The 27,865-nt window shown below is 45.5% G+C and overlaps 2 protein-coding genes across 5 annotated transcripts in view; both read right to left on the bottom strand.

Annotated features, from left to right (window-relative positions):
- The window catches only part of AGK (acylglycerol kinase), a 56,984-nt gene extending 47,382 nt beyond the window's left edge, over positions 1–9,602 (bottom strand). Inside the window, exons 1-2 of one of the 4 annotated variants that reach the window (XM_006133374.4) lie at positions 9,364–9,602; positions 8,719–8,896 (exon numbers count right to left, since the gene is read on the bottom strand). In XM_006133374.4, the coding sequence (XP_006133436.2) occupies positions 8,719–8,828 (110 nt within the window). In that variant the 5' untranslated portion in view covers positions 8,829–8,896; positions 9,364–9,602. Of the gene's footprint in view, positions 1–8,718; positions 8,897–9,010; positions 9,309–9,363 lie in introns of those variants that run through there. The other 3 variants (XM_006133375.4, XM_006133376.4, XM_025189799.2) reach the window with 3 other exon arrangements.
- Positions 9,603–11,504: 1,902 nt separating this feature from the next.
- On the bottom strand, positions 11,505–27,329 carry LOC142831042 (uncharacterized). Its single transcript, XM_075939925.1, has 2 exons — positions 21,894–27,329; positions 11,505–12,114 (listed from the first exon to the last, which is right to left on the bottom strand). Exon 1 carries the CDS (start codon positions 24,552–24,554, stop codon positions 23,334–23,336), a length of 1,221 nt encoding a protein of 406 aa, XP_075796040.1. The 5' UTR covers positions 24,555–27,329; the 3' UTR covers positions 11,505–12,114; positions 21,894–23,333.
- Positions 27,330–27,865: the final 536 nt, after the last annotated feature.

Below are 27,865 nucleotides of genomic sequence, written 5' to 3'. Positions count from 1 at the left end.
AGGAATTCAAACTACTTTGCAAATGAATTAATAATCTTCACAAAAACCACATCAGGTAGGAAAGTGTTATCTTCAATTTGAAGATAAGAAAACTTAAGCACAGGGAGGTTAAAAGGGCATTGACTTAAAAAAAAAAATCACACTTCCATGCGAAAACGTTGTGCCTACTTTTGTTGCAAGTAATCCACATCATCACTGAAATGGAAAGAAATCAAAAGTTTTTTTTATTTTTAAACTCCCCTCTATTTTTTCCTTTTTATGTATGTTGTGCTTTTGACTGCACTTTGTATATACAGTAATACTCCAATAGTCCGGCATCCAATAGTCCGGCACTCCTGATAGTCCGGCATCAAAATGACAAGAGCTTAGTGAGTGAGCTTTGGCAAAAAATGAGTTACAAGGTAACAGCGGCAGCAGCTGAACTGAGCAAAAAGGGTAAAAAAGGCTTAAAAAAACTAAAACATTACAGTATTCTGTATACAGTATGTACAATAAAAAGGGTTAAGAACACTTTATATACAGTATATAATGTATACAGTGTATATATATAACCATTTTATAGTACCTCCTGATAATCCGGCATACTTGATAATCTGGCACCACCTAGGTCCCATAGGTTCCGGATTATCGGAAGTCTACTGTAGTTAGTTTCACTGTTTTCTTGATGAGGAAGGACTCTTTCCCGGTACTGTAGAAATGTGCTTGCCAAGAAAAGCACGGTGGAGCCGGTCAAAAGGCTCCAAATTGACAGTCATCAGGCAAGTACAGTCACAGACAAGGAGAAGGAAGAGCATTGTGCCTGAAAGCATTTATTGTGGCTCTTTGGCCTGTCCAAGAGACCATTCCACACAAACAGGTGAGCGGGGGGAAATGCTTAAAATAGGATTTTTTAAAAACACAAATCTCACTACATTTTAAATAGTTATTTATAGTACAGAGACATCTCCACCTCTAACCCACTGCTGCAGCAGCCATTAAGATCTGATAAGTGGGGCGTAGGGATGTTAAGAGGTGGGTAATTTGCTAATCGTGTAGTTGATAGAATTTTATCAATTACATGAATAGTCGATAAGGGAAGGCAGTTAAAGCGCACAGTCCTGGCTTGAGCCAGGTCTAGAATCTTCCCCCGCTGTGGCTCTCCATTTAAAATGTAGTAGGAGCAGGGCAGGCAGGCAGCCCGACTCAATTCCGGTCCCAGCGCGAGCCGGGACTAAGCCGACGTGCTGGCCAGTCCACAAAAAAAATGTACTGGCAGAAGGGGAGGAAGGGAAAATGCATGTAGTCTATAGCATTAACTGATAAGCTTTTGCTTATCAGTTATTCGATTACACTATTACATCCCTAATGGGGAGCCCAGCAAGAAAAGTGACTACCAACAGGACTCCCCATCACTGGTGGAAGGGCTATTTGGCTTCTCAGCTAGATATTGCACCTGGATAAAAGCCCAACCTCACTATTTTCTACATAAATTTTGGCTAGTGGGTTTAGTCCTCTGGATTTCAGTAATCTAGTAAAATTTTTGCACATTTTATGGCTGTGAAGTAATGGTTTAAGGCAGTGGTCCCCAACGTGGTGCCTGCGGGTGCCATGGGACCCGCTGGGCCATTTCTGTGCGCCCGCCGAGTGATCAGGGCCAGCCCCGCCCCCGGGCGTGTGGCGCATGGATGGTGCTGGCTCTGGGCACACTGCGTATGAGTGTCCCCGCCCCGGGCACACGGCACAGGGGCGGCGCCAGCCCTCGGCGTGTGGCACAGGGGTGGCCCAGCCCCCAGGTGCACAGTGCATGGGCTGTGCCGGCCCTGGGCACGTAGCACAGGAGCAGTGCCGGCCCCGGACATGCAGCGCATGGGCTGTTCCAGCCCCGGGCGCGCGGTGTATGGGTGGTCCCACCCCTGGGTGTGCGGCACAGGAGCAGCGCCGGCCCCGGACATGCAGCGCATGGGCTGTTCCAGCCCTGGGCGTGCGGCGTATGGGCAGTCCCGACCCTGGGCGCGTGGTACAGGAGCGGCGCCAGCCCCGGGCACGTAGCGTATGGGCAGCCCCACCCGAGCGTGCAGCGCATTGGTGGCGCCGGCACCGGTCACGCAGCGTATGGATGGCCCCGCCCCCGGGAGCCCGGCACGTGAGTGGCCCTGCCCCTGGGCGCCCAGCAGCCCCAAAAGGTTGTGGTCCACTGGTTTAAGGTATGTGGGAGTGGCCAGGGGAAAGACCAACAAATAAGATAGGAAAAAGGAAGGATGGTAGAGGGAGCCGAATGGAAGAAAGGTGATATTTGGATTCTTCATAATGGCTACATCTGTACTGCAAGGCTTTTCCGCGAGAGGAAATGCAAGTGGAGCGCTCATTTGCACATGTTGCACTCGCATTTGCATTTCCTCTTCAGATCCCTTTTGCGCAAGAGGTTTTTGCACAAAAAAAGAGCTGTGCAGACGGCTTCTTTATGTGCAGAAAACCCCTTTTACGCAAGAGCCATTTCTTCCTCATTTTTTCAGGAAGAACGGCTGTTGTGCAAAAGGGGGTTTTTGTGCAAAAAGGAGCCGTCTACACAGCTCTTTTTTGTGCAAAAACCTCTTGTGCAAAAGGGATCTGAAGAGGAAATGCAAATGCGAGTGCAACATATGCAAATGAGCGCTCCACTTGCATTTCCTCTTGTGGAAAAGCCTTGCAGTATAGACATAGCCAATGTCTCAGTCCCTAGAGAAACAACTGCAAAAATGTAAAATTTGATGCAGAAAATGCTAAAGGCAACCAAAGAGTTTCCAAATTTTGTATTTTTAAATGTCATAATTTCTAAGACAATGTCATAGCTTTTGAATGCTCTGAAAGTAAACATGTGGATTCAAGCCCAGAAATGAATGAAGGCATTAAAAAATATAGCAAGTCACAATTTCAAAACATATGTAGAAAAGTGATTGCATTAAATTGTTCAAACACAGCCAACAATAAAGAGCCCACGATCGTTTTATTCCTTTTAATTTCAGGTGGAGTGCCAACATGGGTATTTTTTACCTGGGCTAAAATGTGTTAGGATTAGATGCATTTTTTCCAAGTACCAACTGTACTGTCTTTTCCCACCAAAACATTATATAAGTGAGAGAAAAAGAGAGATTCTGAGACTAAGAATCTTAAGCACTTTTCAAAGAGATGTAAGTAGGGAAAAGTACATAAAATTCTCAGATCTACCAACCGTAAGAGTGCTTTTTTAAAGTTACACAGCATTATAGAGATTAGAGATATAAAAGGATCTATTAGGCATTTTCTAGTCCATTCTCTCTTGCCTGTGTAGCACTGTTCCCTACAGTATGTTCTCCTGTGCTTACCCAACATCATAATTTCTCTGTAGGGCATATTACAGAACTTGAAATAATTGGTCAATTAAATTTCATTATTTAGAATGAATTCAAAAAACAACTAAAATTTAATTTACACTAGTTATTAAGTTACAGGTAATTACATGGGGCCATCTGCACAGAAATCAGTTGCAATTTAAAGCGCGAAATATACCATATGCAAAATGTTCACATTTTACAGTAAATAGAAAAGAATACCCCATAATTCACCATGTGAGCCAAAGGCAGTACTGTGATTTTCCCTCTCTGTGCCTCTGTTTCCCCCTTCCACCATATGTCTGTCTCAGACTGTACGTTCTTCAGGGCAGGGATGTATGTCGCTACATACAGGTATCTTGCCTAGCATGCGGGGGCTATGATCTTGCGTGGCCCTGTAGGTGCTATTCTAATATAACTCATCTTCTACTATTTGAGAGAATTTGTGCATCTGTCTGGGTGTCCATCTGTCCGTGAGTCTGTTTGTTCAAGAACTCTTCCTAAATGGTTAGAATTAGGACCAACAAATCTGGCATGCAGCTTCCTCTTATCTTAAGTTAAAGCAAGGTCATGGCTGTGTTGTGTTAGGACAATGGGATGTGCAGGGATTGTGACTGTTTCTAATCAAACAGAAAGGGAGGGGCGTGATGGCAGGGACAGTTATACCACAGAATGCCCACAGGGGGACAGCAAGCACCCCAGATCTGGGGGGCCACACAGTCCGTAGACGTAGAGGGAAGCTGATAGGTGGGCCATGCCGCCTTGGAGAGAAGCTAGCAGGTGGACCGCATCTCCTGTACCACTCCTGAGCCGGCCTGAGGGAGGAGCTGCCGCCCTCACCGCCTCCTCTGAGCCCCCTGCCCTCTCCCCAACCCCCTGCCCAGACTTCTGCACTCCCACCCTGTCCTGAGCCCTGACTCCTGCACCATCCCACACACACTCCAAGCCTTCTGCTCTGAGCCCCCCCACATCCCTAAGTCCCTGCCCTGACTCCTGGACCCCTCATATTGCTGCTCTGACTCTGACGGACCCGAGCAACACCAGGTAAATCTTCTAGTAATGGATTAAAACTCATATAAATGGACTGATGAGTCTCAGAATGGGGGTCAGGGAAATCACATGATGACAAATGGAATGCTCTGTGCCAACTACTCTTATTACAAGGCAAAGGGAGCAGTATTGAACGTGGCTCGTAACTCCTGCTGAAGGTCAGTGGATCATGGAATATGTTGACCCACTGGGAGCATATCCCTGTCCTGTCTACAATCCTCCCTGAATACTGCTGCAGAGGACTTATCCAAGGGCTTGAATATGATCCTAGTTGGGCACCCAGGAGAGAGGGCAAAGCTCTCTCACAGGGACCTAAGGTCAGCTTTTCGGGAGAGGAAAGGGGAAAACAGTCTCAAAGACACACTGACACCTCATGGAAAAAATCTTGAGAGGTCTCACCAATTAAGAAGAGACGTATAATTTAATGTAGTTGACATTTCTTTATCATCGGGGGGTACATACATGAAACCAAACCTCCGCTCATCTGCAGACACCGCTTATTCCCTACTTGAAGTCCTCATGCTCAATGGCATCAATCAGTTGCCACAGTAACCAATTACACTATCACAAAGAAAAGATTACGGGCCAAATTTTCTGCTGGTGTAACTCCCCTGCAGACAACTAACCCCCAAGAGTTAGGCATGAAGGAAGCAGCCAAAGCAAATTGACACTTCAAAACAAAGATTCTGATTTAATGCAGATATCCCTAGGAAGAAGGAAAAAAGAACAGGGAACAAGAAATAAGACAAATGTAACACACAGCATAAGCAGATTTGTTTTCCAAAGTTTCCACTGATGCCTTGGCATTTTAACTCAAGGGGAAAAAGAAACAGTTAAGCCCTTGTCACACAGATTTAAAAGACACAGGAAGATGATGGAGTGAACTGCAGCCCCCAAAGCAATAGTATTTCAAAATCATTTGGTTACATTTGCATTATAGTGAAATCATGTTAACAGTAATCTTAAAAACAGATATTGAAATTTAAGTCTCTAAATCTTTTCAGAAACCAGTCCAGGATTTAGACCCCTTGGGGAACATTTATTTCAGAGAGAACTGAAACAAGAACAACCATGAATACTATATATGCTCTTGCTCTAGTTTAAGGGTCTCAAACTCCCAGCCCATAGGCCATCCTCAGCTAGAGCGATTGTGCAATCCAACTTAGGACTCCCAGTGGGCCGGGGAAAGTGTGTCCGTTACTGACTCCCAAGCCATGCCCCTTTCCACCATCACTCTGCCTTCCTCCCTTCTGTGGCATCCTAGCCCCAAGGACACAACAGGAGGATCTGGTGCCATGCAGTGGCAGCAATTTTTGTGATTACATAAACCAGGGGTGAGGCACCTCAGGCCCAGGGGCTGGATGCAGGCCCTGGCTTGCCTGGATCTGGCTCCCTGAGGCTCAGGGCCACCCTCAGCACTGGGGAGCCTGCACTGACACTTCAGCCCCTACCCTACCGTCCGCCACCTCACTACAGGGCTGGAGCACACAAAATCTACTAAGCTGGGCCTCCCTAAGCTCTGGTGTGTGAGGGGAATGTGGGGAGTGTCTTTCTCCTGCTCCGTCGGGGGGCCACAGTGAGGGGTTGTTGGGTTTTTTTTTGCTTCTCACTTGTATGTGGCCTCCAATTGATTTTTCTGTGGGTCAGTTGCCACAAATCCAAAAAAGATTCCCCATCCCTGAAAAACTAAAGTTTTGGTGATGCTGAAACCAGGTGTGCTTATTGACGGGCACTTGCAAGTGAAGGTGACAATTGAATTAGTGGCATAGATAGTGGTTAGGATGACCATTAGTGCCCTTAAGGGTACTACCAGCAGGAATATTAAAATCTGAATGCGCATGAAGCCTGAACTACCAAATCTTTCCTGAAGGTGGCCCATCCAGTTCTGTTGGTAGCACAAGACAAAGCAAGGTAAGGAAGCTTGAACGCTGCTACCAATGCTTGTACCTGTTACAGAACTAAAATTTGCAAGACCTATGAATCTGGCACGTTTCGTAACAACTATATTCATAACAAAAACAACAGCTCTACTTGCGCAATTAGATCCACTTGGGCATACCACTCTGTCCATTTGCAGTGCCACTGAATGTAAGAACAGCCATATTGGGTCAGACCAAAGGTCCATCTAGCCCAGTATCCTGTCTTCCAACAGTAGCCAATGACAGATGCCCCCAGACAGAGTGAAAAGAACAATGAATCATCAAGTGATCCCTTTCCTGTCATCCATTTCCAGCCTCTGACAAACAGAGACTAGGGGCACCATTCCTACCCATCCTGAGTAATAGCCATTGATGTACCTAAGCTCCATGTAGTTATATAGTTCTTTTTTTGAACCCTGTTAAAGTCCTGGCCTTCACAACATTCTCTGACATCCACAATAGCACAGATTCATTAAAAGACAGTTCCCCCAGCACCGTCTCTGTGGGGGAAGGAGTAGGAGCGCAGTGGGGAACTGGTAGCGCTTCTGCCTTTGAAATGTAGCAAGAGCAGGGCTCTTGCTACATTTCAAAAGCAAAGCACCACCAGGAGCACAGGGCCACTGGGGGACTCAAACAGCCCTCCCTTGTACATTTCAAAAGCAGGGAGCGCGGGGCCAGCGGGGGACTGCTACATTTCCAAGGCAGAGACACACTTATCGACTAATCAAATAGTCGATGCAAATTACATCAACTATTTGATTAGTTGATTAATCTAAATTTAACATCCTTAAGGCACGGGACAGGCTCCGTCCCCTCAGGCTGAGCAGAATGTAGCAGCCTGTCTGTTAGTAAATTGCTCCCATTGTCTTTGTGACTATCCCTAAGGCAGTGGCTCTTTAAGTGTAGTCCACTGACCACTACTGGTCTGTGACTGTCTTGCAGGTGGGCCACGGGCTTGGGCTTGTCCCCCCTGCAGTGGGGAACCTGAGGACGCCCCAGTGAGGTTGGAGCACCAGTGCCAGCTTCCTGCTGTGGGGGAAGAAGGGCCAGGGATGAGCTGGATCCTGCTTTTGGGCTGAGGAAGCAGCTCCGCACACTGTGACTTCCCTCCCCCCGGCTGGGGAAACAGCAGTGCAGGAAAGCACACATCTAGAGGTTTTCCCCATTGCTCCCATTGACCAGAATCAGAGCCAATGAGAGCAGTGGAGTGTGGTGCTTTGGAGCGCTGGGAGCCAGAGTCAGGTAAGTGCCCCCATGCCCCTCATACACAGACCCTGCACCTCCTTACCCCACATGGTACCCTCCTCCCCCTCAGACCCTGCACTCTATCCTCCTCACATCTCTCTCACCCAGACTTCAAACCTCCATCCCTCCTACTCACACCCCTCCCACCAAGATCCTGCAATTGCATTCTTCCTTCCAGACCCACTTACTCTCACCCTGATCCTGCATCTTCCGTCATTCACAGACATCCCCTCCCACCCTCAGCCTGCTCTTGCACACTATCTCCCACCCCCAAACCCACTCCTGCACCTCACCTTCTGGCCAGACCATGCATGCCCACCCCCTCCTGCACCCATTTTGAAATCATGGGTAGTGGCAGGTCGACTGTGGAAAGGTCTGCATCGAGCAAGGTGGACTGTGGGTCAAAAAGTTTAAGAACCACTGCCCTAAGTTATAAATCAGGTGCAAAAGTTTTAAATCTCCATTACATTTCAGGAGTGGTGTAAAAGATAGCATGGCCTTATAAATGCTTACAGTGCATTAGTGATTAGAACGGGTCTACATTTTTTGACTGAAAAAGTTTCTTATCAAAATGTGCTCCAATGACCTTTCTGGAAATGGTCAGTATATAATTTTTTTTGATGCCCCAGCCTTCACTTGTTCTTCAGTTGCCTATGATGCAACACTGAGCATATAGCTGCATATATTTGTTGACTAATAACTACAAATAAAGTGTCAAGCCTAGCTACATTACTGTCAAGCAAGGGGGGGGGGGTTGGACATTTCCTCAGTGTCATTGTTTATCCATTGTACTGTAGTTTAAATAGGTTACCAAAATAATTGAAAGCAGAAGGATTATACTGCATTGTGTTGACAAATAAAACATGCAGAATTTTAAATTTCTTGGTACAGAACTCCCCCCAATACATTTCCTAAGGCTAAACTACTGCAGCTTCTCTCTGGACAGCCATGCTATTGTAAAAACCTCTTTGGGAAATGACAGTCTGCCCAATAGGCAGTTCGCAAAATCTTTTTATTTAAAGGTTCCCAAGCAACCAGCTCTATCTATAACCACCCTTCTCAAGCTTTACAGATGTTTGTCCAACTTCACCACTATCCATGTGCCACATCAAAAAGCATTAGCAAAGATACAGAGAAAGGTTCACTATTATACTTCTTCAAGGCAAGGTAATAATTACCAGTGTTTTCCATAGAGCCAGTTTCCTCCCCAGATGAGCAAGCAGCCCCCAACTGTGGTTTTCTTCCAGTGATTCTTGAGGGTTTTAAACATCCTGACCACCCTGGCCATGTCTATCTTCACAGGGCAATGCAGGGAGAGGATGGAAGACGAGAACTTAAAGGCCTCCCTGTGATGAGCTAAGAAGAAGAAGATTATTCAATCAGAGCACAGACAACTCTGAGGTTGCTCCTAACCCCTCTGATTCTTTTCCCTGCAAGGAAACTATACACAGATCAAGAGCTGTAAAACACCTTTTGATAGAGGGACAGAGCCATCTGCCTAGTTACCCTGCAGAACAAACACGCCTTCCACGGGCGGAAAACTACGGGAGGTCACTCAGTCCGCTCTCACTGATGGGAAAATCTTCTCCTCCCTTGGTGGGCCAGTAAACATGCTCTCCTACGGCACTGCCACTCAATACCTCTCCACCGCGCATTGTTTTCGCTATGGAGGGCGCCACCCCGTGCAAAAGAACACGTGGGAGCCCCTGGCTGGGCAGGCCCACGCGTGGGGGCGCGCAAGGGAGAGCCCAGCGCCCCCCGTGCAGCCTGCAAGACCCAACCCTGCAGCCTCTGACTCCCGCTCCCCCCCCCGACCCCCTCACCCTGCAGCCTCTGCCTGGCGGGGGCTTCGGACGCTCCGCCCGGGCCCGGGGCGGCTCCCCGCGCTGCAGCCTGTTTCCTGGCGCCGCCCGCGCCTTTTCTCCCCGGCTCTGCTGGAAACAGCTCCGGCGCCGAGAGGTTCCGCGCGGGGCTGGCGGGGGCAGCCCGACCGCGTCTTGCAACGAGGCGGGGGCGCGTTAGGCTGCGGCCAAGCACGCGCCCGACCCGCTCTAGCGCTTGGGGCGGTGCTGGGCTCTCCCGGGGGCGGCTTGAACCTCCCCGTGCCTGTGACTAGGTGCCACAAACGGCGCCGTAGGGAGCCAACCCCCCCCCCCCCCCCCAATATCTCTGTCCTGCTTTTCACAGGGAGAGCGCCTTGCAAAAGTAGGGGCTTGCCTCAAGGTTGCTAATGCCAAGCACTCATGGGGCAAAAGCCTCAACCCGTGACGAGTGGCTTAAAAATCACCAGACTTTAAAATATCAGACACCTGCGGGTCTTCTTCTTTGCCTTCTGGTTTTGGAGCTTTGAGGGGCCCTGTTTTCCAGCTTTGCCCGTCTCCCATGAAGACGAGTAACTTGAATAGTTTTTATGACAGTTGAGTCTCACATACAAGCCTTTAGGGGGGCGAGACTCTAAAAAATACCACATGTTGTTAGATGAGGGATTAATTCATAACGAAAGAGGTGACCATGCTCAAACTTTTTTTTTTTTTTAATTTTCATAAGTGACACAGCAAGCCCAAAAGATGCCAGGGCTATGTACTACCAAGCACAGAGGTGCTGGGGCTCAGCCTTGGCAAGCCCTGGCACAACTTAAGCACAATGAGAAACTAACAGTAAAATTGCTAGAGTTGGCAACCCCCTACCCCACTAATTTGACCAGAGTCGGATGCATCTGGCCCATCTGTGAGCTATAAAAGGCCAATGATATTAATTGAAATGCTCACTTTTTTGAGAAATAAAATGATATAATACTGCAACTATAATGGGGATTTGTCCCCAATAATTTTTTTTTACATGTCTTGGTACATTACTTGTTCAATAATGGGTTATTCTTTGGGGCTAATTTTAAAGTAGTGTTTGAAGTCCTTTTGGATCACTTAGTAAAGTTGACTCAGAGTCCCACACTGACCCCAGGCTCCATGAGGTGCTTCCATTTTGAAATGCACAAGAGCCCCTACTGGGCCTCTTGTAAGTTTCAGAGCTGGCACACCATGTGCAGCCTGGGGGCTCTTGTACATTTCAAAGGTGGAATGTAAAAGTCCTTATCAACCAATCGAATAGTCAATGGAAATTCCATTGACTATTGGATTAGTTTATTAATCAAAATGTAACATCCCTAGTTAATAATTGAAAAAGGATTCAGAGAAGAGTCATGGAAATGATTTTAAGATTAGAAAACATGCCTTATAGTGATAAACTTAAAGAGCTCAGTCTATTTAGGTTAACAAATGATTAAGGGGTGATTTGATTACAGTCAATAAATATTTACATGGGAAACATATTTAATAATGGGTTTTTCAGTATAGCAGACATGGGTATAAAATGATTTAATGGGTGGAGGTTTAAGCAAGATAACTTCAGACTGGAAATAAGGCATACATCTTTAAAAGCAATTTACCAAAGATCATGATGGATTCTCCATCACTGACAATTTTTAAATCAGGGCTGGATGTTTTTCTAAAATATGTGATTCGGGGTTGGCAGCAACAAGGCTACGTCTACACTGGCCCCTTTTCCGGAAGGGGCATGTAAATTTCACTAGTCGTCGTAGGGAAATCCGCGGGGGATTTAAATATCCCCCGCGGCATTTAAATAAAAATGTCCGCCGCTTTTTTCCGGCTTTTAAAAAAGCCGGAAAAGAGCGTCTACACTGGCCCCGATCCTCCGGAAAAAGTGCCCTTTTCCGGAGGGTCTTATTCCTACTTTGAAGTCTTATTCCTTTGAAGTAGGAATAAGACCCTCCGGAAAAGGGCACTTTTTCCGGAGGATCGGGGCCAGTGTAGACGCTCTTTTCCGGCTTTTTTAAAAGCCGGAAAAAAGCGGCGGACATTTTTATTTAAATGCCGCGGGGGATATTTAAATCCCCCGCGGATTTCCCTACGACGACTAGTGAAATTTACATGCCCCTTCCGGAAAAGGGGCCAGTGTAGACGTAGCCCCAGTGACTTCACTATTCTGTGCTTACTTAGGTGTTATGCACATATTGTTATGCATCTGTTCCCCAATACCTATAAATCTCTTCCACTGGCTAGAATCCTGTTACAGGGCAAAACAAGATGGATTAAAATCAATTACAGGTTGGACCTCTCAGGTCTGGCACCCTCGGGACCTGACTGGTTCCAAATGAGGGAATTTGCCGGACTAGGGGCAGTCTCCTGCTACTGGCCCTCCAGCCCATCACTCCTCCCAGCTGCCGGCCCCAGCCACTCCTACTTGTTGGGCTGCTGCTACCTCAGCAGCTGGGCTGCTGCAGCCCTGGCTCCGCTACTGGGGCTGCCATGGCCCTGATTTGCCTGCTAGGCTATCAGGAATGCCGTGGCCTCAGCTCTGGCCCTGGCTCCTCTACCGGGGCTTGGATGATGCAACCCCAGCTGCACTACCAGGGCTCCATTGCTGGGGCTCCCAGCCCAGCAGGTATCCCAGATGCTGGCACTCTTGCCACTGGGCTCCCAGCCAGGACTCCCTGTTTCAGGAACATGCCAGACCACAGATGTTGCCGATGAAATAGTCCTGGTTTTGGGAGGTCCAGCCTGTTTAAAAAAAAAAAAAATTGATTTTTTTATTGAAATCAGATTTTTTTAAATAAAATTTCACATTTAAAAAATAACAGTTACAATTAAACCTCATCACAAGCATGCTAAACCTTATACTTGCAGTCTCATAGAAATAAATGAATGGATTTAATCTGTCTAGTCTGCCTAACTACATACTAGCTCTTGCTTCTTGAAAGGTCTGGGCTTCTGTTTTTCAGCAGACTAAAGTAATGTGTGCACACCACAAAACAGGCTGGAGAATAGGTAACTGCTGGGGAGGGACTCAAGTGGTCTATAGAGCACAACACCCCCCCATGTGACTTCTCCCCATGCCATCCCTATCTTAGGAGAGGGCCATCCTTAGGAAGGTATGGGACCCAAGACATGCCCGCTTTCCCCCAGGCTCTGCCTCACTTAATCCCTTCCCTTAAGCACCCGTACCTGCTCCGTCTCTTCACCGCCTTTTCCCATCATTGCTCCACCCATCCTCTCTGCACCTCTTCCCCAAAACCCTTCCCATGAGCGAAACGGCCCAGGGAACTAGTGAGGTGCCTGGCACCAGCAGTAGGACTCAATTTTCCCAGCCCCCGCACTCACTGGTGGCAGCAGGGGGGAATTGGAGAAATATGGCACTAGCTCGCTTTGTTTCCCCAGCTCCCAGCTGCATCCACCGCCAGTTAGTGAGCGGGACAGCTACATTTCTTCCCACAAGTCCCCTTCCCTATGCGGCATGGGTGGGAGCCAGGGGAGCAGAATGGGCTGTGGCTGGATTGTTCTGCTTCTCACTGCCAGTGAATGTGGGGTCAAGCCCAACCCCTATAGCCAGTGCCAGGGTCACTTGCTACTCCTCTGGCCCCTGCAGGATCCCCGAGAGAATGGGGCCCACGGCAGTGGCCTTGAACCATCCAATGGACAGGACAGCTCTGCTCCTGCTCCTGGCCCCTTGCCCCTACCTCCATGGTCTGGAGAGGATTATTGTTGTTCTGTGCATATATGACAGTAGAGATGGATCAAGCAAGGCAGAGGAGTTGGTTAACACAGTATCTTAAAGACAGAGACAATATACTGGAAAGGATGGAGGCAGCATAGAAAGTTACAATGGAGTGGACTGGAAAGAAAAAGGGAAGACGTTGTTCAGCACATACACAGCTTCCTATATGACCCCACGCATTTGCCACAGAAAAATTGTCATGGCTTCTGGACATGAGAGACCCTATCTGGGAATATTTTGAAGAAATTCCTTCCCTGGATAAAAAAGGAAAATGTGTCAAGTTTAAGCAGTGCAAGAAGAAGATGCAGGGCCTATTTGCAAGAATTGTTTCGTGTGTACATAGTCTTCTAGCTAAGAGATGGCATCTTCAGATACGTGATGCAGTTCTAGACCACCACTGAACTTAGCGAGTGTTCATCAACAATACGTGTTATTGTCCGTGTTGTGCCACAGCACAAGAATGAAACACCATAAGGAACATCATTTACTGGGAGGAAATTACAAGGATGAAGATGTGGATATGTCTGAAGAGCAATGTGGATCAACTGGTTATTAACTTAAATAATTCACTTTACAATGCATCATTCTTCAAGATTCTATGCCTTATAGTATAAGTGTAATTTAACAAATAAATTCTCAAGCTGTTTGCTGTGTTGCTAAAAAAAAAAGTTTAGCTTAGCTAATCTTTATGGCTTATTTAATTAGTTACTTAGGTTTAGAATCTATCACTCAAGAATGCAATACAGAAAGCAATAACAGACATTTCGAGTTGCCAGTTGCCTTGTCACTGGGTGTTATTTTCTTATTTTGGAATATCAGGGCCACATAATTTAATGGGAACCCCATCTTACTCTTGTTTTCTCAAAAAACAGAAGTGCCAATGAGTTTGATGGGGCGTACTCCATTAAGTGAACTCTAAGGGTATGTCTACACTACAGCGCTATTTCGAATTAACTTAATTCGAAATAGTTAATTTGAATTAAGCTAATTCAAATTAACGCATCTACACACAAAAACTATTTCAAAATAGCGTTTTGCTATTTTGAAATAGCGCGTCCACACTGAGAGGATCCTGAACCGAAGTTAAGGGTGGCCAGAACCAGTGCCGGCAGGGCATCAGATTAGGACTTAGTGTGTGGGGCTGCTGCCCGAGGCTGCCTGAGCTCTGTGCTTAAAGGGACCCTACCCCCACCCCACACAGACAGTTCTCAGGGTTGCCCGCTTGCTTGTCTACCTCGATGAGGGACAGCAAAGCAGTCCTGTCTTGGAGTGCCCGCACTCGGGACACCACAGCACTCAGCCACATGGAGCCAGAGCTGCCCCTGGGCACGCCGGTGCATCTTGTGGGGTCACTGCCATCACCCCGGCTGCACTTGCTGCAGGCTGCCATCTGGGGAGTCTATCGGGGGGCTGTCAGGATCCAGGAGACCCTGCAGGAGAGCGTCTACCCCTCAGAGCCACCCCGGTCCTTCCCACCGGAGGCTCGTGCCCCATTCCTCCCTCATGTCCTTCCACTTACCCCTCCCTAGTCCCCCTTCCTGATGTTAAAAGACACGTATGTTCAAAAATAGAAACTGGGTTTATTGAACAAAACTGGGAGGGGAGATGAACCTCTGGGGAGACTGGGAGAAGAAGGTGGGAGAGGGGAAGAGAGGGGGTGAGAGAGGGGAGGGGGAAACCTGGGAGGAGGGAGCTGGAAGGGGGAAGCAAGGGGAAGAAGGGGAGGGGAAGCTCAGGGCCCAGGGTTGGGGGTCTTGCTGGACCAACTTGATTTTCATGAAAACCTGCTCCTGTGGCCTTTGGTTGACAGCTGGCAGCTATCCTGCCATAGACGGTCGCATTTTCCTCTATCTAGTGTGGAGATCATGAACGTTGGGGGCATCCCCCCCAAACCTGAATAAGGTCCATGATCTGCACCCTGGACCAGGAAGGTGCCCGCCTTCTCCAGCCCCTGTCAGACTCATGGGAGCTGGCAGACTGTTCCTGGCGAGGGGTGGAGGGTGGCTGCCAGTGGCTTCCTGGCTCATGTTTTGGGGCCACTGGATCGGGGCCCTGGTGGCCACTGCTGGCTCTGGGCTGGCAAGCTTGGAGCTGGCACAGGCACTGTGGCCAGAGTCTACCCCTTTAATGGCTCCAGGGATGGGGGAAGAGGAGAGTACGTGCCCTGGTTGTGCCCAGAGTGGCCAGCAGGGCTCCCTGGGAAGGGCTGGAAGCCCCCTATTTCGAATTAAGTGTCTACACAGCACTTAATTCAAAATAGCTATTTTGAATTTGGCGTTACTCCTCGTAGAATGAGGTTTACCAAATTCGAATTAAGCGCTCTGCTATTTCGAATTAGTTTTGAAATAGCGGTTTGCATGTATAGACGTTATTAAAGTTAATTCAGAATAACGGCTGTTATTTCGAATTAACTTTGCAGTGTAGACATACCCTAAGTGCAGTCAGTCTTAGCTTCTTTGGTAATTTGAAATCAGATCTGCATTCTTGCTGAAACAAATGTAAATGATAACTGAATAACAGTGAGAAAAACTGAGAAGAATGACTATACAAAATATTTTTTTAATTTTGTTTCAGGATCCCATTTAAACATAAGAGACTTTGTCTATCTGCAACAACTTCAGAGTCATTCACTGGTACTTTTAGCAACTGTACTGCAACTAAACATATTTCAGACAACAAAGCATCAGTAACAGGTAAAAGATTTCAATCATCCAGTAAAACCTGCACCATAGATTGATTTGTAGTAAGGACCAGAAAATAAAAACAAGAGCCTATAGATTAAAAGATTGCACGGTTCATTTAAGTCACAAATTCTCCTCCTTATGTTGTTAATAACACTTCATAGACATGGTTGAGTCCTTATGACCAGGCTACATTCCACCTAGTAGAGCCAAGATTGGTGGATGCTTGCTAAATACAGCATATGAGAAGGAACTTGAACCATGAGTAAGAAATACTGAGGGGAAAAGTGCCAGTTTAAGCCTTGATGGAGGAGCAATGTATACAATGATCCAGTAGTATGTGCCTGTTTGACAGTAGAAGTTGCATATCTTTCAGAAACAATAGATACATCAGGAAATGCCCACACAACAGACTATTTAAAAGAAATGGCAGTACAAGCTATAATAAATTATGAACAAAACTCAAGTGTCATGTGCGCAGTTTTGTCACAGACAATGCTGCAAATGTGGCGAGATGAGAAGACACTTAGAAGAAGAAACAGAAGGATGCTCCTTAATAATGTATGGATGCTGTGCCCATTTAATTCATCTTTTAGCCAAAGATTTAAGTATGGCTTCTCCAGGAATAAAAGAAAATGTTGGTGAAGTCCCAAAATACTTCTGTAGCAACCATTTTTCTTCAGCTTCACTGGACCAAGCAGGAAGATCCAAACTAATTCTCCCTCAAGATGTTGGCTGAAATTCTGTGGTTGATTGTCTTGAACACGTTATTAAGAACTGGCCTATTCTCATAAAATTTTGTGAAGAAACCCATGACAAAAGAGATGGTATCTAATATTGGATTAATGAGGAATGTAGAGGACATGCTCGGTATACTAAAGCCTATATCTATAGCCTTAAACAAGCTGCAGCTTTTGAAATTTTGAAGGCACTTCAAGAGACATTGATGAAAGAAATAACTAACCAGAAAGTTAAGCTGCAGGCAATAAGGAAGGGAATGGATCAAGCACTAACTCTACCTCATTTTCTTGTGAACAATTTCAGCCCTACATATACAGCAAGATGCCTGACTTTTGAAGATGATGATGATATTGCTATGGCATGCGCATCTTAAAATCACTTTTCTGTTAGTTTTCTCTCTAATAACATTTTAAAATAAAAAAAAGAGGTTATGGACAGCCCATTAGCTGGCAACTAAGGAGACTGCTGCAATTGCAAATGTGAAATCTTTATGTAATATTTAAGATTTAGTTTAATAAAAAATAAGTGCTATTGTGTTTGTATGTGTGATTTCGTTCTTACACTTCCTAATATACTGCAGATGCATTTGCAGCTTCTCACAGGTAATGAGTATTATTACTATTTCCTAAATTAATAAAAATCAAGTTATGCAGAAAATTATAGAAAATATACTCACTTAAATGCTGTAAAATGCTTTTTTGAGTTGTAAATGAACATATTTTAGTTATGGGATTTGCACCATTGTTTAAGCAATATTTGAAGTATCAGTGGGAAATTTGACTTAAATCAATTATTTTCACTTGGGGTATGTCTACACTTGCACCCTCTTTTGAGAGAGGGATTTAAATGAAGACATTCGAAATTGCAAATGAAGCCGGGATTTAAATATCCCGTGCTTCATTTGCATATTCACGTTATGGTGCTATTTCAAAATAGCACTATTTCGAAATAACAGATGCTGTTAAGACGCGGTTATTTTGAGAGAAAACCCTTCTCTCGAAATAACTGGTAAACCTCATTGTATGCGGAATAAGGGTTATTTTGAGAGAAGGGTTTTCTCTCGAAATAACCGCATCTTAACAGCGTCTGTTATTTTGAAATAGCGCTATCACGTGAATATGCAAATAAAGCGTAGGATATTTAAATCCCGGCTTCATTTGCAATTTCAAATGTCTTCATTTGCATCCCTCTCTCGAAAGATGATTTAAATCAATGAATTAAATCTTGTTTTAAATCATCTCACCCTGGAGCAAAGTAATCCTTACCCAACTTTCGCTAACCCTAATCCCCTTCACTAATCATCTTCCATCCCACTCTCTGACCTCCACTCTGACACTCCACCCTACCTTATCACCCAGCTGCCCTCTGTACCCTCACCACATGAAACACATGCAGTTGACTGTTTGCAGCAGTGGGTGCTCTGCTAATCATCTGGGTGACACCTGATTCTCTCCTGGGTGGCTGCCCAAGCGCTCAGCTTACAGCAAACACTGCTCTCTGCCCTGTTCAACCAAACAGCCTGCTGCGTGAACAAATAACTGGCACCATTGCTCATGCACAAGAACATGTACATGATGCCTGCTCAGTCCATCTGCTATCTGACTCCTCCGTAGCTCATAAGTTCATTGTGCTTGCCCAGGAACAAAAGAGCAAAATGCCAAGTTCCAGTTATGTGATAGGGATACAGAGGCTTCAAAGGCACCAGCTGGCACACACTTGCCTCTGGTACAGCAGATGTAGCTGCTGCTGGTATAATTTCTAGGAGTAACTGTTTTTCCATAAACTACATCATGAGGGCCCTATGCCTTTTGGGAATCAGTGCTTCCCTTGTTCTTTCACCTCCCAGGTACAATATAACTTTCATTCCTCTTGTGTGTTGAGGACAACACACAAGGGTGTGGCCATCAGTTTTTGGCTATTCAAGAAGCCTGTCATGGATGGAGGTGATGTAGGGAAGAATTCAGGAGTTATTATGCCCTTAGCATTTTGGTGTACAGAAAATAGACCAAAACCTTTGGGTCTTCCCCTGCTGTGAGATACTTAATGTTTAATTTTATGTTCTGGTACAAATTCTATCAGGAATAAAAGGTCTGTTTTGGTTTGATTAATTGCTGATGAACATCCCGGTACAACAAACATCTTTTGCCGCTACATAGTCCAGCTACATCTCCGTCCAATGCACCTGTTGTGTTATTAAATGTTCTAAATATGTCCACTTATTCATTGGTTCATAAATCCCAAGGCCAGAAAAGGCTATTGTAATAATTTAATATGACCTCCTATATAGCACAGGCCATGGAATTTCCCCCGAATAATTCCTAAAGCAGATCTTTTAGAAAAAAATATCCCGTCTTGATTTAAAAATTGTCAGTGATGACGAATCTGCCGTAACCCTTTTTAAATTGTTCCACTGGCAAATTACCCTCACTGCTAAAAATGTATGCTTTATTTACAGTCTGAATTTGTCTAGCTTCAGTTTCTTACCCTTGGGATCATGTTATACCTTTTTCTGCTAGACTGAAGAGCCCATTATTAAATATTTATTTCCCATATAGATGCTGACAGACTGTAATCAAGTCCTCCCATAACTTCCTTTTTGCTAAACTAAATGTATTGAGCTCTTTGAGTCTATTGCTATAAGGCCTGTTTTCAAATCCTTTTTATCATTCTCTTGACTTTTCTCTGAACCTTTCTAATGTAACAACATCATTCTTGAATAGTGGGCACCAGAACTGGACACAGTATTCCAGCAGCAGTATTACCAATGCCGAATACAGGTTAAAATAACTTTTCTGCTTATGTTCAGTGTTTTCTTGTGTCTGCACCCAAGGATTGCCTTAGTCCTTTTGGCCACAGTGTCACCTGATGGCTCATGTTTGGCGGATTATCCACCAAAACCCCAAAATCTTGTTTCAGAGTCACTGCTTAAGGAACCATACGTGGTATGCTGCTGAACTATATCCAGTTATAGCCATGTAGAATGAGATGACTGAATGTCCTACTTTTTGTAGGATTGTCCTACTTTTTGCTTGTCTGAAGGCAGTGTGGCCAACTGTCTTCCTTTTTTAACACTGCCATCCCATTCTCCCTATTTGGTGAAATATGCAGTTATTTTTAAATGAAGGGACACTTCATGAGGTGACTGCAATAATTGTCACAGTATAGTATAATACTTATACTTTTATTTCCTAAGTAAATCACTTCAAACCTGTCAAATCCATGTGTGCGTATTGAAGACTTCTGCCACAGCAAATGTACACTTTTAAAAGAAAGTCTTTTTTTAGTATGCCAGCACACTCTCAAAACAATTTTGAAAATATTCTTGGGCAACTCTGAAATGGCCAAATGGAAATATACATTTGAGTTCATACACAGGTAAGCAACTGTGAGCTGAATGTGAGCATGAGAAATTCAGCCCAAAGAATAATTGCTTATCTACATCACTGTTTAATTTGTGCCAAGACTTGCCAGGGCTAAGCTCTGGTACCTCTAGGCTTTCCAGTTCATAGCTCCAGCACCTCTGATTGCTGTATCTGTTATGAATGTAAAACCCTGGCTCTTTTTTCATTACAAATTAAGCTCTGATAAAAACTGGGTTGGGAATAACACTGAGGGAAAAAGTCTTAGAATAAAATTGGGAAAAGGCCTTTTCATTAGGTTAGTGGGACATGACAACATCAAAATCAGTCATTTTAGCTACTCAAAATTAGCTTTCAGCTAGCGCCTTTCTGTTTAATGTAATCACATGGAAAAAAACATTCTCAGGTGGTGTGAATCAGTGGATTTCAGTGATACTGAGCAAACGTACAGGAGCTAAGACTCTAGGAGGTTCTAGATCAGGGCTACTCAACTTTGAAAGCCCCCAGGGGCCACAATGATACAGCACATGCTGAGAGCTGCAACTTAAGAGTGGTTGCATATAAATGCAAATATATATATGCAAATATCATCTTTTACACTGATGGGCAGGAATACAAAGATTAAGCCTAACGTCGCGGCGCTGGACCCTTATGTGGCCAGTTGAGTCAGCCTGCACCTCTCAGGCTCTGCCTACAAGGCTAAGCAGCCAGCACCTCCCACAATGTCCTGGCACTCCCGGCACCTCCTCCTTGGGGGCTAGAAGCGCCATCCGCTTGCGTCTTTCAGTGCTCACCCTGCCTGGGAGATGCCTCACTGTTGTGAAGTGTGTTCCCAGTGGAGGCCATCTTCAAAGGATCCCACCCGCGGGCCGCGTGTTGTGCCCTGCGTAAACCCAAACCGAACTGTGGGTGGGCCACGTGTTGAGTAGCTTTTTCTAGATGATGATTTCAAGTAGCCACTAGGAACACTAAAGGAAACAACAGATTTTTTATGCCTGCCTTATTATTTGGCTTTGATCATGTACTGATGCAGAGTCCATGCTGAAATCCCTCCTGGCAAAAAATGTGTGTCCTATTTTTTGCTGTGGACATCTGATCACCCTAAAAGTAGATCACACCTACTGTGTGGATGAATATACTAGGTACTTCTTCCAAGCATTCAATTATTTATCATATAAAGTTAAAGGCTATTGGTAGCATAGCAGGTGCAGTGAAGGACAAGGTAAAGGGTCAGTCTAAAATACCCTCTGGATTCTATACTGTAGTCATTTCTTCGTTGGAGCCTTTTTCAGACAGATGGACGCTGAAATACATGTTTTGTTCTTGTCTGATTGCTGAAGTGTTTATGTATGTTGGAGGAAGTCAGTGTGCAAAAGACTGGCCTAAGTGGCAAAAACCTTGTTAGGAGACGTTGAGATGTGTCAGCTGATATTAGCCCACAAATTGTTTGCAGTTGTAAGGTGAAGCCTCTTCCCCAGTTACTCAGGTCTGACCCACTTTGAAGGGTAACATTTTTCTCATCCCACCAGCCTGCCAAGTTTGCCAGCAGAAGATGCCTAAGAAATATGAGACTGCCCCTGGAACATCTTTGGTTTTAGCTAATGTAAATGCAGTGCATGACAAAGACGCTTGACTAATAGGTCTGTATCTTGATTCCTCTCATGCAGTAGCTTCAGGGGGAGCACAGGCAATAGGAAGCTTCTCCCCACTACCTGGCCAGTGTCCTTCAGTTGCTCACCCACATGGGGCTGAGTAGATCCGTCTTCATTGCTTTTTACCTTTCATCTATCCTAAGACCACCAATTAGGGCACTATTTTGATTGTGGTGGTAGGCAATGACCTGGACCTGTCAACTGAGAATAGGCCTGAGGTTTCCTACTCATTTCATCTAGGCCATTGAATTAATCAGCTGATATGTACTTTTGGGTGGGATTTTCGAAAGCACCCTGAGTTACAAATCCAAATTCCACTGAGAGTCTCTGATGAACAGAAGAAGTTACTCACCTTATGCATTAACGATGGTTCTTCAGATAGTGTCCCCGTGGGTGCTCCACTGCGGGTGTTGGGCTTGTGCTGGCGCCACACATCAGAGATCTTTTAGCAAACATCTGCCGGACCGCATGTGCACGTCGGCCGTCTCGCAGCTTTTCGCGCCATTTTTGGTCACGTGGTCCAGCTCCCACCAGTTCCTCCTGATCGTCGAGGCCTGAAAGACATAATCAACAGACTCCGAAGAGGGGAGGAGGGCGGGTAGTGGAACACCCACAGGGGGACACACTTCAAAGAACCATCGTTACTGCACAAGGTGAGTAATTTCTTCTTTTTCGGATAGTGTCTTCGTGGGTGCTCCACTATGGCTGACTCCACAGCAGTAGCCGAAAAGAAGGAGGCGGGTTCAGAGTCAATGCATTGCCGCTGTGGAAAGAACTGAGGTGGCTACTGCTGCGTCGGTCATAATTATATTCGAGACCACGTAATGTTTCTCAAACGTAAGGTCTGAGGACCATGTGGCCACTCGACATATGTCCTTTAGGGGGACTCCTTTGAGAAAGGCTGCTGAAGACACCATTGCTCTGGTAGAGTGGGCCCTAACTGTGTGTGGAAGGGCTATGTTTCTTAACTCATATAATTGTGTAATGCAATATACTATTATCTTTGATATTCGCTGTGCAGATAACGGGAGACCCTTGGAATGGTCAGCTAGTGAAATCAATAGATGTTGGGATTTCTGGATGTTGCGAGTTCTTTCAATATAAAATGCCAGAGCCCTACGAACAGCGAGGGAGTGAAGTCTTGCATGGAGGTCCGAGGAGTGTGGTTTTGGATAAAACACGGGGAGAATAATAGGTTAATTTATGTGGAAACTGGAATTAACCTTGGGTAAAAACGATGGCTGGGGACGCAGGATGACTCCCTGTGATGTAAAAATGATACTGGGAGGTGCAGCCAAAGGGCTGCTAGTTCTCCCAGCCTGCGTGCTGAGGTGATTGCCAAGAGGAACACGACCTTCATGGTCAAAGTATGTAAGTAGCAGGTGGCAAAAGGCTCAAATGGTGGTCGCATTAGGGTGTCTAGGACCAATTCTAAGTTCCATGGTTCCAGAGGTTGCTTGTGCTCTGGGAAAAGGATGGTCAGTCCTTTTATGAATCTTCTTGTAATGGGATGTGAGAAGACAGTATAACCATCCATTGGATGGCAGAATGCTGTGATAGCTGCCAAGTGTACCTTGAGAGACGAAAAAGCGAGTCCAAGGTGTTTGAGATGCAAAATATAGTCCAAGATGGAATGTAGAGGTATTGTGTTGGGTCTAGGTTTCTGTGTGAACACCACTCCTAGAACCTTTGCCATTTATACAGGTAAGTTTTACGTGTTGTAGATTTTCTGCTGTATAGCAGAACATGCTTGACCGCTTGAGAACAGCTCATTTCCTTTTGTTGGAATCAGTTAGGAGCCATGCTGACAGAGAAAGAGCAAGGTGATCCAGCTGTGGTGTAGCAGCTGCCCATGATCCTGTGTCAGCAGATCTGGACGACTGGGAAGATGATACGGAGGATGAGGTGACATGCGGAACAGGTAAGGAAACCACGTTTGGCGCGGCCAGAATGGTGCTACTAATATTACTCTTGCTCCGTTTATTGCTACCTTCTCCAGAACTTTGGGAATCAGGGGAATGGGAGGGAACGCATATAGAAGTTGTTGGCTCCAGTTGTATAGGAAAGCATCTCCCTTGGATGCCCAAACAATGCCTGCTCTGGAGTAATATTGAGCGCACTTCGCATTGTACTGTGTGGCAAACAGGTCTATTGATAGATAGCCCCAATGATTGAATAACAGGTGAAGGATATCTGTGTGCAGTTCCCATTCATGCTGTTGGACAAAGTGCCTGCTGAGGGCATCTGTTGTGATATTGTCCTCCTCGGGGAAGTAGGCCGCTGTGATTATCACATTGTGTCGGTTGCACCAGTTCCACAAAAGTATGGCTTCAATGCATAGGGAGTGGGAACAGGCTCCTCCCTGTCTGCTTATGTAATATACTGTTGTCATGTTGTCTGTGAGGATATGCACCACCTGGTTGCAGATAAGAGGAAAAAAGTGCTCGCAGGCACTGGAGACAGCTCTTAACTCGAGCAAGTTTATGTGATAGAGAGATTCTTGGGCAGACCAACGACCTTGAACTTGTTTGTCTTGCATGTGGGCCCCCCAGCAGAGTACAGATGCATCGGTTGTAATCTGCATGGTTGATTGGGGCCAGTGAAAAGGTATATCTGCCAACATATTGTGGGGGATGGTCCACCACGTCAAGGATTGTTTGACCATACTCGGTACCGCTACCATTCTGTGCACGTCATGTCTGTGAGGTGCATACATCAGTGTTGAAGACATCGGAAATGTAGTCTTGCGTTGGCTACGATGTATGTTGTCACTGCCATGTGTCCCAGAAGCTGTAGGCAGGTAAGTATGGAAACCCTGGGACTGGTAGTAAGAATTTGTACGAGGTCTTGAATAGCATGAAACCTGGAAGTGGGTAGGTAAGCGCATGCCGTAGTTGAATCGAGGCGGGCGCCTATAAATTCTATTGATTGTTGTGGGGCGAGGGACGACTTTGGGATATTGATTATGAGACCCAAAGTGTCGAACAGAGTTCTCGTTGTATTGATGGCACATAACGCTTCGTCGAAAGATGGAGCTCTGAGAAGACAATTGTCCAGATAGGGAAAAATGATGATCCCTAGTCAACGCAGAAAGGCTGCTACCACTGCCAGTGTTTTGGAGAAAACCCTGGGAGCTGATGAAAGTCCGAATGGTAGGACCTTGTACTGGTAGTGATCGGAATCTACCAGGAACCAGAGGAATTGCCTGTGAGCCGGGTGAAGGTCACATGGAAATAGGCGTCCTGTAAATCAAGGGATGCAAACCAGTCGCCCTGTTCGAGTGCCAGGATGATAGTTACTAAGGTCACCATCTTGAAACACTGCTTGCAGAGGTATCGATTCAGCCAACAAAGGTCCAATATAGGTCAGCAGCCCCCAGATTTTTTCTCAGTTAGGAAACAGTGGGAGTAAAACCCCTTCCCCTCGAAGGTACCCTTTCTATTGATCCAATACCGAGTAAATGAGCCCCCTTCTGTTTGAACGGGGACTCATGAGATAGGTCCCTGAAGAGGGATGGGAGGAGAGATGTAGGAGGGGGATGAGACATGAAAGGAAATATGTAGCCTGATGTTATTAGCTGCATGACCCATTGGTCTGTTATTATTGTGGCCCAGCCATGTTGAAAGGACCTTAAGCGATGATGGAAGAGTGCAGTGTTGGCATTTGGGGCAGTCGATATTTGAATGGTTTGCAATCCCTCAATGCACATGTCAAACTTGCTGCTTGGCATCCTGTTGGTTTGCTGATCTGGTATTTTGTGGTCTTCATCTCTGTAGGTGTTGTTTGGGTCACTGGTGCTCATACTGACGTGCCTGTGGTGCCGCATATGAAACAGGTCTTTGTCTTTGGTAGGGCAACTGGAAATCATAGCTGTGAGCTCGGTATTCACATGCCCATCTCCATCTATTTGTTCCCTTCTTTCAGCTTTGCAGCAATGGAAAACGGAGACCTCTGTATGTGGGTAATCCGACCTGCGACCTTTTATAGTACTGACTGAGCCAAGTGTGTAGCGGGGAAGAGACATTGCAGGGATACAACAAAGAGCTCCCACACCAGTAACAGAGAACACCCTCCAACCCAATGGTGACTGTACATCAACAAATTCCCTGCACAATTCTTGGTAGTGGAAATGGAAACAAAGACACTTGCACTACTAATGGACCAAATACAGCCCTCAGTAGGATAGTCCACTATATGACTACATTCTTAATCAAAGACAGCAACATTCCTGGTTACGATCTTCCTTTCCTTGAACACTATCCACGTTCAGCTGGTCAGGAAAAGGATGTGCTTCTTGCTTCTGACACAAAACAGTCAAGCTTTCATTTTGCTGGTGAAGAAACTGCAGCTTCAAACTCTCACGTTGTCTCTGACCCAGTTAGGGGATTGTAATCTAGTCTCATTCAGGAAACCAGAATCTCTACGAGCAAGTCTAATTTAGAATAAGGTGACCAGTCCCCTTTCACTGAAGCACAAATCTTTCTCAAGACTGGAAAAAAGGCCACTAGATGGCTCTCCAGATTAGGCTGTTAGAAGGGAACTCCGGCCTTTTCACGTTCCTCCAGCTACGATCCGCGTTGGTAGGCTGGAGCCTTTCTATCACGAACAAGCCATAGAAATACGCTGGGCAGCTGAAGTAAACAGCAGTTTTTCCCTACATGAGGTGTGATCCCTCAATAGACTTATATCTCGTGTGCTTCACATTTAGTGTTTTCTTCCTCACGTCTTTCAATGTGTGTGCCGACCCTCTTTGCATTTGCTGTGTCTGCTTGTTATCATTTCTTCTCTAGCCCCCACTTTCCAATACAAGTCCCAGACTGGGATGGGGAGGGGAAATTAGGCAGTAAAGCCAAGCTGAGAGATTTTCTCGACTTCCAGAACAGAACTGTCATTTCTGAAAGTACCCGAGGCTGCTGGTCTCCAGGCTAGTCACATCTATAGTTAATTCTTGCTCCACTGGCTTAGAGAATGATCTAAATTACACTGGCTGAGTTTTGGTTGGGTAACTCAGAGAAAATCTGTCTGAGAATAAAAATTTTTCCTTTCCCTCCATAGTCTCCTTTAGCTCCTGTATGACAAATAACAGGTTCTGGGAGGATTTCTTTATCTTCCCTAACCCAGATATTTAAAGGGATGTTCCTGACACAACACTGCAGCACATAATGCCACTTGCCACTTGCTCCTTCCTAATACTAGCCCAGGACTCAGAAATATTGCTTGGTTCTCAGATTATATTAACTTTTCCCTAGGGAAATAAACAATATGGAAATATTCATGGCTTTTGAATTACAGTAGAAACCCTTTAAAGTGCTATGGTTCATCACCCAACTGCTGCAGGTGTATTCCTAAAATGGGGATTCATTTCTTAAGTCTCTGCACTCATATGAGACATATTTTGGACAAAAGAAGTGGGTTGTGCCCACGAACGCTTATGATACCATCTCCATGTTTTGTTAGCCTCTAAGGTGCTGCAGGACTATTCACTGTTTTTTTAAGTTTAGACAGAATGTTATCTAGATGTTAGAGAGAACATCAGCCTGCATCCTTAGCTCTGGCACAGCACAACTGAGGTGGGCAGGGAGGCAAAGGTGGATCTAACCCATCTCCTCTGATTCTGGTACAGGCTGAGTGTCAACTGTCCTTCAGTATATGTAAGAGCTGCCACAGGGCTGCTCTACTTTACACTGGGTGGAAGAGTCCTCTGGGGAACTCTTCTGACTGCCCAACATGGGTGGAGCACAGTTCCATTCTGGAGTCTCCCTTATGCTGAGGAACCCTAAGCCGATTCTTTAATAATCATAATATTCAATTCATCAGAAGAGCTCAAAGCACTTTACTAAGGTGGTCAGTGTCGTTATCTGATACTGACTCCTCATTTTAGGAGGCTATGTCTAGACTGCAGAGGTTTTTGGTTTTTGTTTTTGCAAGAGGCTTTTCCAAAATGTGGCCTGTCTACACAGGGCCAAATTTTGGAAAAACCTCCTCTTTCTGAACATTCCTTATTCCTCTCACCAAGAGAAATATAGGGCTTCTGAAAGAACGTGCCCACTTTTTTGGAAACTGCAGTCTAGACATAGCTGGAATCTCCAGCTGCCCAGGGTAAAGGCCTTGCATCTATACCTAGCTGAATGTCTATCATTAACACAAAATGGATGAGTAGCCAGGATCCCTTCAAAGAAACTAGTGTAACACAGAGACTGCAGATTTCAGAACTGCTCACATGACCTTAATGCCTTTTTAAGCAATTTGGAAGGGAAATAACTATAGACCAACACTTTGGAAATAGTTAACTTTTCTAGGGAACAAACAAGCAAGCAGATATTT

This window comes from Pelodiscus sinensis, chromosome 1 (genome assembly GCF_049634645.1).
Source record: "Pelodiscus sinensis isolate JC-2024 chromosome 1, ASM4963464v1, whole genome shotgun sequence".
NCBI lineage: Eukaryota > Metazoa > Chordata > Testudines > Trionychidae > Pelodiscus > Pelodiscus sinensis.
This window is presented reverse-complemented; position numbering and strand designations above follow the sequence as displayed.